Below are 16,022 nucleotides of genomic sequence, written 5' to 3' on the forward strand. Positions count from 1 at the left end.
CTGTGGTCGTGACCTCGGTTGAACCGAAACGGCAAAGTAAGCTAAGTCCATTGTTGTACGTCTTTTTCTTTTTAAAGATTTCATGAAAAATACACGGCATTTAAATACACAACACTTCTACGCTTTTTGAAGTCAAATCTTTCCTTACACATTGCATTTAAGTAGGCATTGTTTAATTTTCTGTATGTGTTGCCCTAGAACCGAATTGTGAATAGATGCATTACAAAGAATTTACTTCCAATGGCCTGATACTAGAAATGTAACAATTTTCATTCCGCGATAAGTGGCGACATTTCCGAGGCGCGAATTTTTTTTGTCAGTCTGGTATTATTTCTCACTCACATCCATGGCAAGAAAGAAAAGTGATTTCAGATCCCAAATTATTTGTGATGGCCAGGCAGCTCGGAACAAATAAATTGGTCCTCGGAATCGCCGCTTTTAGTTTAGCAGATTTTGATTTTTTTTCAGAAACATGACGTATTTTCACCCACTTGGTATGGTCTGTTATAGCATCTTTAGTCCAAAAAATCAATTTTACAGCATATATGTTTTCAACAGCCTTCAAATGTACAGTATTATGTTAAAATACACAATATGGAATATGTTGTGTTTCATTAATTTTAACCATCTTGACCTGATGTTGAAATATGGACTTGGCAGGAAAAGGGATACTGTACGATAGACCTGATCATGATTATTGATAATAGACACCTTCTAAAGGTTTTATTTCTTATATACTAAATGCCATATTACATATATTAGAAATCTAGCCATAATTCTAAAAACCCGCAGCCCGCAACCCGCACTTTAGCAGATACCATAAAATTACCCTCTCAGTGCTGACACATCAACAGACGATGACCAACCGGTCACATGGAAATACTAGGCAAAATGTTTTTCAAACAATTTATTGTAACAGCGCCCCATAAGGGCTACTGTTATTTTATTGGTAAAACTGACACAAGCATACAAAATCTTCTTCATTGCAGTGTTGTCAAAGAATACAGTGGAGCCAATTTATTATAATGCTTTGGTGTTATTTCACCAAGATGAAGATATTGTCAGCCATATTCTATAAAAACACCTATGATAGTATTTGTGAACAAAATGACGTCTTACGTTATTTTTATGTGTAACACCATGAAACAAAGACAGGAACACATTGGAAACAATCTAGATATTGTTTGCCTAAGTTAATATGTTCTAATTCTTTTCATGAGGTGAGATATTCAAATGCGTGTATCTACTAGTAGGTACTAGTATATCACGATGGTTTAACTGTTGGGATTATTTCCCCATACCCTTTATAAGCAGAGCCTAATATTTAACAAGATGAACATGTGTATCTTAAGGCAGCTTATCTCTCCTCAGTCCCCCACTCTTGGGGGGGGGGGGCGATAGAATCCCCCCTAAGGATTCTCAGATTTTATCAAATGACACTCCTTACAAACTCACAAGGTGTTTTTAATGTTCAAATTTCCCCTTCTGACTTGCTATAATTTTGCAATTACCCCTCAAAGGGATTGGACAGAAATTACAGGTGGATCGCAATATTTTTACGCGTGTTGTGTACAAAATTTTGATATTTGGATTTATTTGATAATCAGCTTTTGATGATGTTGATTCACTATACATGGTAATGTATGAGAAAGCTATGTAATACTTTTTCAATACAAAACTATATCTCTTCATATATAGATATTTGATAATTGACATAAAAGTACTTAAGGTAGAACGCACCTTGGGGACAGACATTCGGACTCTCAAACTTTTACAGTTCTCTTCTAATATACCACATGTGGGGGTTCATTTTAAAGCTCTTGGTGAAAAAAAAACCTTTCACCGGCTTAGTTTATCGAAATTCGAAATTTTTATTTTTCTCCATAGAGGTAACACAGGGATGGCGGCCATTTTGAATTTCTAATATCGGTAAATCTGTGGTAATTTTTTCTCTAGTACCAAAATTTGCATGGTGACCCCCTATTTTTATTCTTGATTTTGAAAGAGAATGATTGAAAGATTCACTGAGGAAAGTTAGAGCAAAGTTTAAGTCATTCACTTTCGAGGTGCATATTACCTTAATTGGAGTAGGGTTGTTACAACTGGTATGTGGACATGAAAATTTGACTTTAGAATTTCACCAAAAATGCTCATCCACTATATATGGGAGTCTATGATAAAATTGTGAATATTTTTTTTTCATTGAAAAACTTGCTATATTTGTACATATACAGACATTGAATAATTAACATAATTGTACTTGATTAGAATATGATGTTTCACTGAAAATGTCCATCCAATATACATGGGAGTCTATGAGGAAACTATGAATACTTTTTTTTCAATTACAAAAATAGGTAATCTGTGTATTTATGTACTCTCGAATATTAATATTAATGTACTTGATTAGACTAGGGTGGTTACAAATGGATATGTGTGCAAGAAATTGGATTTTCGAATGTCACAAAAAAGTTGATTCACTATATATACAATGCAAGATCCGAGGTATATGAATATTCCGCATTGATTAAGGGTCATTAGCATAGAATTTTAATACCGAAACAATGCTCATTAATGTAATCTGCATATTTGAATATCATTATACCTCGCATCTTGCACTAATAGTCACTATATATCGGAGTCTATGAGAAAACTATGAATAATTTTTTTACAATGCTAGACTAAATTAATTTGTGCTTTTATAGATGTTTGTTAATTGATACAAATGTACTTGATTCAAATAGGGTATTTGACAGTTCAGATGTTGACAAGAGATATTGTAATTTCACCGTAAAGTATAATTTCACTTTCATGTTACTAGTAGTCCACAGGTATTGATTGATTGATTGATTGAATTTATTTGGCAATTAAGATAAAATATATAAAATGTACATTTCACATTACTGCCGAGGATAACACAAGAAAGCAATTGATGTTTATTTCCATTGTGGTCCTCGATGTTAAAAAATACAAAATGACGGATTTGATTTTGACAAGACGGCAATTGTTCTGCTTGATGTATTGGAATACATGGGGAAAATGTCATGACAATTATGTTTTAAAAGTGTAGCTAGATATATATCATCATTGAAATCAGAGAAACATTCTTGACATTAAGTGGTCTTTTACTCCTTTTTTGAATACACTGATTGACTCACATTGTCTTAGTGACAAAGGTAAACTATTCCAAATTACGGAACCTGTATAATTAAAGGAATTTATGCCACAACCTTTTACCCTTGGAATCTTGAAAGATGCAACACTATTTCTTGTATTGTAACAGCTTATGTATCTTTGTACTTGATTCTCTTGAATCGGGAGCATGGTCATTGCAGATATTATGCATATGATTAAGTTTAAGTTGGTTTACTCTCTGTTCAACAGGCAACATACCTACTTGACGGAATTCGCCCGGCCCGATGTGAGCTCTAGGCGGGACATTCAACAGAAATCTGATAACTTTATTTTGAGCCACTTGTAGCCGTGATTTAGATCGTTTTGTAAGTCCAGAGTACCATGCAGAACAAGCATAATCGAAGTGACATTGAATCAGCGCCGAGACAAGGAGCTTCTTTATATCAAGCTTAAAATCCCTTGCATTTCTGTAAAGAAATTTCACTTTTTTAGAACATTTACTGACAATATCATTTACGATGGAATTCACCCGACAGCGACTGATCTAATTTTACTCCTAAATATGCAACTTGCCGCTTTGACTCAATGTTAGTTCCACAACACTTGACCTGTAGTTCGTTTGAATTTTTCAACTTTCTTTTTGTTCCAAATAGAATTGACTCGGTTTTACCGAGATGCAAAGACAGCTTGTTGTCAACCAACCATTCCTGAATTGTCTCCATTTCAATACTCAACGCCTCCTGTATTTCATTTATGTCTTTGCCAGATACAAACAAAGCCGAATCATCGGCGTACAATAGAATCTTACACTTAACAGCTGCTGGCATATCATTTACATAAATTAAAAATAAAAGCGGTCCCAGTATTGACCTTGTGGCACACCACATGAAATACACTTTTCAGATGAGATGATTCCATTTACGTCAACCACTTGCTTGCGATCAGTTAAATAGGACTTAAACCAACTTACTGTGACACTGTCAAGACCCACTGCTCTGAGTTTATGTAATAAAACGTCATGATTTACAGTATCAAATGCTTTCTGTAGGTCAAGCATAACCATACCTGTATAATTGCCCTGATCACACTCACGCTTGATAACATCATAGAGATGAATCAAACAGGTGTCAGTTGAATAATTGGGACGAAATCCAGACTGCAGCTCATACAGCAAATTGTGTTCAACAAGGTAATCATTTAACTGATCAAAAACAAGCCGTTCCATGACCTTAGACATGATGTTAAGTACAGATACTGGTCTATAATTACCAACTTCAGTTTTACAATTTTTCTTAAACAGAGGAACTACTCTAGCCACTTTAAGGTCGTGGGGAAAACTACCCTTACATAAAGATAAATTAACAATATGACAAGTGTTAAGTGTTAAATAATTTGCCTGACAAAACTTGCAATATCTCTATAAATATGTAAGTAATATTAATTGTTCATTGCCCTCAGTGAGCTCAATTTACCATAAGACAAGCCTAAGAGTTGCCTAGTCAAGATGTTCATGTGACAGATAATTATACTTTTGTTCAGATTTACAGTTTAATGACTTCAGAGAATGAAATCATGCAGCGAATCATTTTCATCTCTCAAAATATTTCTGAACACTGAAACTGCTTTTTGACGGGACGGATACTTATGAAAATTAAGTGACCCCCCTCTGAGCTGTTTGAAAAATACATGACCCCCTTTGCAGTTTTCAAATATAAGGTGACCCCCCCCCCCTGGATTTTGCCGACCCGTCCCCGGCCGTAATAACTGAATGCTCCCTAAGATTGTTCTCTGATAATTTTTGTTTTTACCTGTTTTAATACATTGATACTTTTACATGTGAAACTTTTGTATGCATGTCTTACACGTACACCATTCTTTGCATTCATGAGGTCTTACATTTGCATGGTCAACATTTGTATCTTAAGACTGCCCTCATTTTGAATGGTGTATGACACTTGTGCAATGGTATGATCTGATACTATATTTGATCAATATATGTCCAATAGAATCTATTTTAGGTAAATTTTCACCATGCTGTTTGTGTTGATACAATCAGATATTTGAGCTGCTGTGTTCATGCGATTTTTGAGTGGGTTAACACATGCCCTTTAAAAATAAAACTATGTGAATATTTGACCACACTTTTTTACACTCATGTTGTCTGACATCTGAATGGATCAGCATATGGCTTTTAAGATGGCCCTTGTGTGTGATTGTTTTACCACACTCTGAATATGTCTGACAACAGAATGGATCAACATATGGTTGAGTACACCGTCCTTCCTTTTAAATATTTTACAACAATCTCTGTATTTACGGAGTCTGATCTCTGACTCGATCAGCATATGACTTTTAAGATTGCCCTTGTTTGTGAATGTTTGACCACTCTTTATATATAACGCTAGCTGGTACCAGTACGGGTCAACATATGCATTCCAGGTCAATGATTCTGTGTGAAAGTTTTACCACACTCTGTACATTCATATGGTCTGACACCCGAATGGAATAATGTATGGTTGAATACATTTTCTTTCTTTTTTACATGTTTTACCTCACTCCCTGCATTTAGGGATTCTGATCTTTGAATGGGTCTGCATGTGCCTTCTAAGACTGCCCTTCTTTATGAACGTTTGACCACACTCTTCACATTTATGCTGTCAGACACCAGAATGGACCAACATATGCTTTTTAAGACTACTCTTAAGTGTGAATGTTTTACCACAATCTTTACATTCATGTGGTCTGACACTAGAATGGATTAACATATGGTTGAGTACCTCATCCTTCCTTTTAAATGTTTTACCACACTCTCCACATTTATGAGGTCTGATCTCTGAATGAGTCAGCAAGTGCCTTTTAAGATTGTACTTATCTGTGAATGTTTTACCACACTCTGCACATTCATGTGGTCTGACACCAGAATGGCTCAACATATGTATTTTAAGACTGCCCCTTTCTGTGAATGTTTGACCACACTTTGTACATTCATGCTGTCTGATATCAGCATGGGTTAACATATGGATTTTAAGATTGCCCTTCTGTGTGAATGTTTTACCACACTCTGCACATTCATGTGGTCTGACACCAGAATGAATTAACATATGACTATTAAGGTTAAACTTTTGTGTGAATGTTTGACCACACTCTGTACATTCATGCTTTCTCGTACCAGTATGGGTCAACATGTGCCTTATAAGACAGCCCTTCCATGTGAATGTTTTACCACACTCTGTACATTCATGTGGTCTGACACCAGAATGGATCACCATATGGTTGAGTACATGGGCCTTCCTTTTGAATGATTTACCACACTCTCTACATTGATGGGGTCTCATCTCTGAATGGCTCAGCATATGACTTTTGAGACCGCTCTTGTCTGTGAATGTTTTACCACACTCCTGTCTGATATTTGAGTTGGTCAACACATGTGTCTCACGATTGTCATTCTGAATTAATGTTTCACTGCACTCACTGTGTTGGAATGGTGTGAGATCAGGATGGTTCACTGCAAGCCCCTTGTTGTGTTTGTAGGTCTCAACACTTTTTTCACATTCAATTTCTTGTGCCCCAGAGTTGTTCAAGCAATGCGCTCCATCATTGCTGTTTCTCACATAATTTTCACCACACTCAGTGCTGATTTCACCATCATAGCTGTCCCCATTATGAGAATGGCACTGCATCAAATGGAAGGAATCTTTGTGTAATGTAGATTGGTGTTCAATATGATTGCCCTCATGCCATGGATTCAGGTCTTCATTGCTGTTCTCTCGGTTGGACATGGAACCGTATTCCAATGTTATACAGCAGTTTTGCATAATGCTCTGTACAATTATTGATGCATCTGTTAGTAGAAAGATGAATATAAAACAGTTCAGTAGCGTATGGTAGTAAGAACAAGGCTCCATAAAGCACTCTTGGGACAGAGAGAGATAGGCTTTTGATGTTACTGATGACTTAATGTAATATTGTACAAAACTTGAACATTTTCATGGATTTTATTGGATTAGTTAAGGACACAGCTGCTTAGCCATCATAGCAAACTGTTACCCAAAAATTATACGTCTATGGTCACAAAAATAGTTACTGAACACAACAAAGGCAGCACAGCACAGCAAGCCACAGAATATGAACAAAGTACACGTACAAAGTCATAAAAGCCATACATAGCTCCACAGTACAATAAACAATTTACATGTTGACATGAAAGCAAGGCTATTGAAACCATGGGTGATCACAGAGACTGATATAAAGTAAAACTGTCCAAAAGACATGAAGATGTCTGACAATCAGTTTGGCATTGCACACCTACCTGACTGACCACTCAAAGCTGTTTCTAAACAGCCAGATCCACAAACACACACACCTACAGTTATATATAGTAAAACAGTAAAAAATTGGCCCATAATTGAGAACTACAATACTTGTTAAAAGGCAGAAGATAAAAACTGCAATATTTAAAACAAATACAGTAAAATACGAACTGACCAGCGGGAAATAAAACACTTGCAAATTGCAGAGACTAAAAAGTGTGTGTGTGTTTTTAGTCTCTGCGATTTGCAAGTGTTTTATTTCCTGCTGGTCGGTAAGTATTTTATTGTATTTGTTTTGAACTATTACAGTTTTTATCTTCTGCCTTGTAACAAGTATTGTATTTCCTGCTGGTCAGCCAATTTTTTACTGTATTCATTTACACTTGCTGCAGTTTTATCTCTCTTTTGAGGTAGTTTGTAATATTCACACACACACACCGACACACACAGACACATATATGTTATTTTCACACAGACACAGACACACACAGACACATATATATATATATATATATATATATATATATATATGTATATATATATATATATATATATATATATATATAAATATATATATATATATTTGCATAGCAAAACCTTACCTTTCATTGATAACGTATTGTCTTGATATTGTTGACACATCTTTTCAGTCAGTGTCTCTAATGGTTTCACAAGCTCATGCATTTTGTTGAAACATTTTAGAGATTTGAAGATTGCACAACACTCTGAAAGAAATACAAAATGTTTCCATATTACGGTTAAAAAGCCATAGATTAACATTAACAGCCAATCTATGATTCTCCTCAACTGAAACAAGAAAAACAGTCAGATAAAGTCACATTCACTGAAAATATAAGCACCATAACTATGTGCTCCAGCTAAACTGAGTTTCAAAAAAACCTGCTGGAATTTTCAGTTACGTAAATGTTAACAATATCATTGCACTTTGGGCACACCTCTTCTTCACTTCCCTGTAAACATTAAAACTTTTTAACATAGTTCTGTAACTTATTCTATGACTAACCAATACGAAAATACTGCACTATTTGATAAAACTCTAAAGTCACAGTGACACTGTCCTGTTCTTAAATGGATGTCTCATTGCTTTTGAATCACTGTATCATGTAAGGGCAAGACTGGAGATTAGTGGACACAAAACAATTATGTTTGAATATTGCTAGTAACTTATGAAGTCCACTCATCCAATCCCTTTCAGGTGGTGCATCATGTCTGTGTCAATGTAGCTATGCGTGCCAGTGCTGTGGCCTCAATAGCTGCAGTGATGTAGCACCGTCCGCCCAAAATACCAAGGCAAAACCTCGAGGTAAAGTATGGCCTAACATGGTTAGAGTCCTGAAAAGCCTAGTCTAGGGTCTCTCCGTCGTCTTTTGGCCTTCAGCATGCAGAGCCAGTGTAGCTCTGCCACTCCCTCACTCACTGTTTGTTTTTGCGGAACAGTCAGGGAGTGGCAGGGTTATGAAGAAGTCAATGTAGACCACCCACCTTGGGGCATAGTGGGGGATTTGGAAATTTGTCTTACGAAATTTGTCAAATGCCCCACCCGTGGGGCAAGAAAATCTGGAAAGTCCCCACCTAAACCAAATAAATCCCCTTCAGTTTCCCGCCCAATGGATGGGGCATTCATAACTGCGCTTGTCCTTCACAGTGACTATGGGGTCAATATGAGGCAACTGTCCACCCTCGGGCTTAGTTTCATGTAGCTGTGATATCGCAGCGGTACTTGTATATCGAACGCGCTCGGGTCTAGTGTCGTCGCAACAGTTTCTGTTGAACCGTGGCGATGACCCTTGACCCGAGCGCGTTAGATATAGACGTCACAACAGCACAAGTACCGCTGCGATATCACAGCTAAGTTTCACGGCAAACACGGTCTAGCCCCACCCCCAACATTTGCCCCGTATCCCCGAGGTGGCATCCATCGGTGATTAATTTACATTGACTGCTGCGCTGCATTACGGATCCGAAGGAGTATGTGTTTATACGCCGCGTCCATTTTGTAGTGTTCTGAGGTACACAGCAAACAAAACCTTTTGACGGTGACCCTGAAACAAAATCTTTTAGGGGTGGACCAATTGATATCCTGGGGGGGGGGGGCCTGGAAGATTTTTGAAAAAAAAATTCCCAGCAGATACAAGGGAAAAAAAATTCTGCCTTAGATGACTTAATGAAAAAAAAAACTGGCAAGCTAATGTGGAAGAAAAAAAAATCTATCACAGTATCAGCAAGAACCTTTTGGGATGTCATCATTCAGTTTCATTTTTCGGCGCGCCCTTCGGGCGCGTATCTTTAATAATATGAGGTTATTAATTATGAAAATAGCGCAAAGGATGCACCAGGACATCCGCGCAGCGTATCGCTAGTGCATCCTTTGAGGTATTTTTTGATAACCTTATTATTATACATCTTACATTCTTGACTGTGGCATCAAATTGTCAGAGTAGTGACCGTTTTAGTGCAATGTCAACACTTTTTCTTCCGATTTATGGTGCGAATGTATATTGCTATCTCAGACATGATATCAAACACCTTCAAGGTCAAGATTTGGATCAGGTTGTAATGGGTGCAATTCATAGTCTTCTTCGGCGGGGGGGGGGGGGGGGGGGGGGGGGTTCACCGTGTTTTTGACTTTGGTGATAGGAGGGTACCATGTTTTTTGAAATGCCGAATGGGGGGGGGGGGGGTGTCAGTGTGTTTTTGAATTTCAACATGGCTCTTACTTACATAAAATGCATTGTGCCAGCAACAAATTTCATTATTCAGTTGCATTTTGGCGCACCCTTCGAGCATGTATTTAACTTTAATGATAATAAGACATATTTTTCAGAGCCTCGTCATAGTGCAAAACTTTAATATATCAGACATACTTATATCTGAGATATCTGTATGTTTAAAAATTTTCGGCGCGCCCTTCGGGCGCATTTCTTTAAATATCAAACAATATATGCCCTTCAGCTGCATGACTTCCATATATCAGATATATATATATATATATATATATATATATATACAGTGTTTCCGCTGCCCGCTCGCCAAATCGCAAATGCGAGAAAAAAGTAGCGTTTGGCGAGAAGATTTTGGCAAAAGTTAGCCAAACTTGCGAATCGAAAATTGCACTATGACGTCATCACTTTGTCCGCGCGCACATGTCCTGCATTCAACTTGAGATGTAATGCTTTATCTCTGTGCATCCCCGACCTTATGCGTCAGGAGATCCTATTTGTAACACATACAGTATGAATAAAATTGTAACGAAACAACTCACAAATCAATAACCGCATGTATATCATGACTAGTTGAAAATGTTGCGAAGTTTTGGGTTTGACTATGCGCAATGTGTGCCTACAGATAACTCCGTGCAGTGACAGCCATGTCATCGTCAACACTGAATTGAATTGAAGGATCGTAGTGACGGTGAAACTAAGCAAAACGGCAAACTTTCCTTTTTGACTTTGGCTGCTCCACCAATATGGGAGGAACCACCCCTACAACACACATTCTAAGCGCAAGTAAAGCTATGAAATGGAAAGAAAAATTATGATCAATGTAGGAAAGTCGATCGTGAATTTGGAAAGGAAGGTAGCGGCATGCATGGTCAAAAGCATACGCATGACATTTTTTTAGAACGTAGAGCGAGTAAGGCACTCCTGAATAGCGAAAATGTTCGTGGTGTATTGCTGCCAACAAGAAAATACCTTTACTGGCGTTAGAAACTTGTGTGAATTGGCTTCCTTAAATATAAATTCGCGACAATTTTCAGTGTATCACGGACCGTGGTGTATTGTGACGTGACATCGTATACAGACTTTCAGAGAAGCGCTCGCTCGTCCGCCGAGTCGGCCTAGTTCCGCGTTCACATCGTGCAAATAAATACGCAAGTCTTGTCGCGATATTTGAGCATTTAACTTGATCGTCAGTGAAACAAAAAGATGTTTCTCCATATCAAAAGGGTATATATTTGATATTTTACGGTTCTGTTCTAGACGTGAACATTTGGATTTATGATCCGTGATTTCCGCGATCCATGGCATGATTGAAGCTGGCTGTGAATACACACTGACGTCTTTGATGATGACCCCTGACCCAAGCGCCATTGATATGCTGTGCGCTGTCCGAGCTTCGCTTGCTAAACTTCAAGCGTAAAGCAAATGTATTGGAAGTCTAAAAAATGCACATATTTCTCAAGTCTGAGGGTATTTTACTTTTAAACTGCTACGAGAATGGATATCTGATTCGTTTGAAAAAACTAGTATGCTGAACCAGGTTTCGTGCCGTTGTCTGTAGCACGCATGAGAAAGAAATGACGTCATTTGTGATCAGTGGTATCGGCTTGGCTAATTGAATATCTGGTTTGGCGAATAATTTTTTAGGGCTTCTAGCCAAATTTGCTACAAGATTTTGGAACCCAGGGGAAACACTGTATATATATATATATATATATATATATATATATATATTATATATTATATATATATATATATATATTATATATATATATATATCAGAGATATCTGGATGTTTAATATTTTTTGGCAAATTAATATATCAGAGATATATGTCAGAAATATCTTGATGTCTGTAAATTGAAAGTCTGTTTTGCAAAGTGTACTAATCATTATGAAATCTGCAGTTCATATGAAAAGCATGACAAGTTCCTGATACTTTTCTGTTTCCTCTATGAGAATTCAGTATTAGAAAGCAACATGCACTAATATTTCACAATCACATTTTTCTTACAACAGTTCTGGACATCTGGTTGTGCATAAAAAGAGTGGTGTACATTCACAGCTCGTTCAAAATACTGTATTCAAACTTTAGAATTGACACTTTTAAGTTCCTATCTTACAACTGACATGACAACAATTTCATTAAAACACTGAATGACTGAATGTTTAAAATATACTCCAAAAATTATATATATATATATATATATATATATATATATATATATATATATATATATATATATATATATATATATATATATATATATACTGAATTATTCAATATATTCCACTTTTTGTTTTACCTTTGTCGTGCGCAGGGGGGGTCACCCTGTTTTCGAAAGTTGGAATGGGGGGGGGGGGATCAGCCACTTTTTGACGTCGGCAAAAAATAATCCACCGTCCCCTCAGGGCAAAGAAACTCACCAGTCCCTTATGTACAAGTCGTTGATGTATGTTAAACAGATTGATTTTGCAACATAGCTACATTAAAAAAAATTCTTTGAAGGAAGAATGCAAAAAAAAAATTGCCAGGATTCACAAGGAAAAAAAATCCAGTGGAACATGTGAAAAAAAAAATAATGCCCCCCCCCCCAAAAAAAATCTTCCAGCCCCCCCCCCCCGGATATCAAATGGTCAAACCCTTATTGGGGTCAGAGCATAGACAGTAGAGGGTCTATGGTCAGAGGCGCCGTCCACTGTGTATCGACCACGAGCGACTGTGTACTATACCGTATATACGGGTGTTTCCCCTCCGCTTTACATGGATCATACCTTGACAGGCTTGTGGAACGCCACAGTTGTTGTTGAATGCACTTCCAGTGCCACCGCCGCCATTGCAGTTCGATCTTTCACAGGGCTCCATATCCGAAAGAGGACAGTCCTTGTTCATTATTTCCGCCGATTTTATCTTTAGAGTACGAATGTAGCTGTAAAAATCACAAGGACGTACAATTCAAATCTGAGATTCCGTAAAAACCACAGTCATTCCAGAAAAACCGCGGCTCCAGCTGTGTCGAGTACGAGAAATATTCGATTCACTAGTTCTGACTCACTACGCTTTACATATTACTTTTGACCTTTCAACTGAACTTTGAAACATCCGTTGGGGGCGCTTTGGATAAAGGCAATTAGAAATACATGGGGCCAGTGGGGGATGGGCTAGCTCTGCGTAGCAGGGCTGTGTGTTACCGGCGTTATACGGCCTCCCACCACACGGCCGTATAACGCCGGTAACACACAGCCCTGCCATCTAGAGCAATAGCGATTGAGATTTTAATTTTTAATCAATTCTCAAAACCTTAAAAAAATTTCAAAAAAATTTCAAATCCTCCTCTATTTAATCAAAATTGTTCAAGAACCCCGCATAATTATAATCAGGCTGCGTTGAATTTCAACATCATTTTTAGAAAAAATCGTCATACATCTAAAGATGCATTTAGTATGTAGGGACTTTCAAAAGTGTTTGCAATAAAATTAGCAATTCTCTCAAATTGTCATGCACAAAAAACAGTGATCTTTCACAGGCTGTTCACAGTCCATATCAATAATATCTCATTTGTATGACCTTTCACAGAATGTTTTTAATCTTTAATGCCATTTCCCACTAAACTTTATCATATGTAATTATTCCTTTGAAGCACGTAGTTTTAAGACAAAAAGAGTAAAAGAGTACCAACAACTTCAAGTAATATTTTTGAAAATAAAGTTCTAAGCCGTATTAAATGGTTATATTTCATTGGTAGCTCTTATTTCAGTCGTCGTATTCCTGTCCCTTTTTTAACCGGTGAACTTGGATATTGAGCATTTGTGTTCACCTAAACAATTCATTTACAAATTTGACTCCTCGCCAGGTTTTCTGAGTATGATCCTGTCAAAATTCCGGTCCTCTTTATTGTAGATGAACGCTCCCTAACTAAGTTTCCAGTGCTTGTGTGCCCTACATCGAACCAATGCGATGTGGGAATGGAGTTTGACGATATCGTTTTCTACACCCTGTACTGAGAATCAGTTATTATACGTAATATGACTTTGACATTTAGGCCAAAGTAATTAAATTCTTTGTTTTGCGCCCCCACCCGCGTAGGTTTTTAAGGTTTCATGAAAAACACACACAATGTATTTGAATAGGAAATTTTAGGACATGACCGCTTAGCTTTTCTGAACTAAAATTTTGTTACAATTTTTTTATTTGCTGCAATCAAATTACATTGTGTTAATTTTCTTGTGTGTGTTTTTCAGCCGCTTAGACGCGTACCTTTTCCCATTTTGAGTGGACGTAAAACAAAAAATTTAATTACTTTGGCCTTACCAGTTGCATTGTTTTCAAGTAAAATTTGAGACAAAATGTTGAACTTAAATAGACATATATCTATTAATACAGTGTTACCGCTTTATAATGAGATTTATTTGTTTATTGATTTCAATCTCTTTTGTAGACTTGACAAATATTCTCAGGTTTATTCTGACACTGGTAGCATTGCATATATAACACAGTGCAGTCGGGTAGTGCAGCAGCAGAATACAAGTACATATTCATGATCGGTCACTCTGTTCTCACTCTGTCACTCTGTTCTCGACGTCATATCTCATAAATAATTAATACAACCCAAGTCTTGTTAGGGGTGGACCATTTGATATCCTGGGGGGGGGGGGGCTTGGAAGATTGGTGGAGAGCCATTATTTTTTCCCAACCTGCTTCACCATGAATTATTTTTTTCTACAGGGCATATGCTGGCAACTTTTTTTTTCACTTTCCTTCTTCGAGATATATATTTTTTTTACCAAATTTCGGTGCAATGTTTGTTTGCTTGGTTTTTCACACCCAGTAACAAGATGCTGTTCTACCGCACACAGACTATATTCAAGAAACTAAATAAAGATATGTAAATACATGTACATTTTTGATTCACTTTACAAAAATATCAGTTTATAGATCTTATTTATACCATGGGTAACACACTGAAAATACAAATCAAACAACCTGATTACTGAGTTCTACATTAAGCATTAACAAACTTACAGTGAAAACTTTTCTGAGAACATCACTGGTGTCATCAGAAGAGATGATTGCAAAAGAAATATTGAATGACATTGTTGACACTATAGTTGAAAAGGAACAATGATTGTGTGACTTCATACAAAATACTGATGATTGAACTTTTCCATATGACATATTGCTCCCTGGCTGACCAGATGTCTGCTGAACTCAATCAGTATGAGAACTTGTATGTACTATTACCAATTCAAACCAAAAGAGCACAGTGTCCTTGAGACTTTATTAAAGTTTTGGTGTTTTGCTTTATTTTTTGACAAATATTTATTGGTTTTGTTCCAGACGAGTTCTTGTTTTGAAAGCTGAAAGCTACAGTGATAGTAGCTGTAACTTTTGACAATTTTTCAGTGTTTTTGTTTGTGTATTTATTTCAGTTCCCCGTTTGATAAATTCTAAGTTATTGTTCCTCAAGCTTGAAATGGTTTATGCTTTATAAAACTCCAGAGCTACTGCTTGATTTTATTGATGCTGCAGTGTGCATCGAACAATTGCCAGATTTTTTTTCCGAGTCGCAATGGTCCATAATTGTTTTTTCCATCAGCCACTTAAAGCCAGATTTTTTTTCGAGCAACTCCACCTGGCATCTTTTTTCCCCCAAATCTTCCAAGCCCCCCCCCAGATATCAAATGGTCCACCCCTAACAGAGAAGAGAAAAGTCCCTTGTTTCAATGTATACTTTTGCTTACGATTCCCCTACGTCGTATTTGCGAAAGACTATACCAAAGAGAGACAGAACAGGTACAAGGGACTGTCGATAATCTACTTTAGAGGGGAAAAATA

At 37.0% G+C, this 16,022-nt stretch overlaps 1 protein-coding gene across 3 annotated transcripts; it reads right to left on the reverse strand.

Moving 5' to 3' along the window:
• Positions 1-137: 137 nt before the first annotated feature.
• On the reverse strand, positions 138-13,257 carry LOC139119369 (gastrula zinc finger protein XlCGF57.1-like). Of its 3 annotated transcripts, XR_011548911.1 has the most exons (4): positions 12,962-13,257; positions 8,048-8,170; positions 2,078-6,976; positions 138-1,723 (listed from the first exon to the last, which is right to left on the reverse strand). XR_011548911.1 is itself a non-coding variant. In XM_070683160.1 (3 exons), the coding sequence occupies exons 1-3, from the start codon at positions 13,077-13,079 to the stop codon at positions 5,793-5,795; spliced, it is 1,425 nt and encodes a 474-aa protein (XP_070539261.1). In that variant the 5' UTR covers positions 13,080-13,247; the 3' UTR covers positions 138-5,792. The 3 variants fall into 3 exon arrangements, 1 of the variants encoding a protein (XP_070539261.1); XR_011548912.1 differs by lacking the exon at positions 8,048-8,170 and having other exon boundaries at positions 12,962-13,247; XM_070683160.1 differs by having other exon boundaries at positions 138-6,976; positions 12,962-13,247.
• Between the last annotated feature and the right edge of the window lie 2,765 nt (positions 13,258-16,022).

Source organism: Ptychodera flava, chromosome 2 (assembly GCF_041260155.1).
Source record: "Ptychodera flava strain L36383 chromosome 2, AS_Pfla_20210202, whole genome shotgun sequence".
NCBI classification, from domain to species: Eukaryota; Metazoa; Hemichordata; class Enteropneusta; family Ptychoderidae; genus Ptychodera; species Ptychodera flava.

Coding starts and splice junctions, on each gene's coding strand:
- LOC139119369 (XM_070683160.1), bottom strand. CDS start 13,079: ATGAACAAGGACTGTCCTCTTTCGGATATGGAGCCCTGTGAAAGATCG. Junction 8,171..12,961: donor CGTTCCACAAGCCTGTCAAG/GTATGATCCATG, acceptor TATTTCTTTCAG/AGTGTTGTGCAATCTTCAAA. Junction 6,977..8,047: donor CAATACGTTATCAATGAAAG/GTAAGGTTTTGC, acceptor TTCTACTAACAG/ATGCATCAATAATTGTACAG.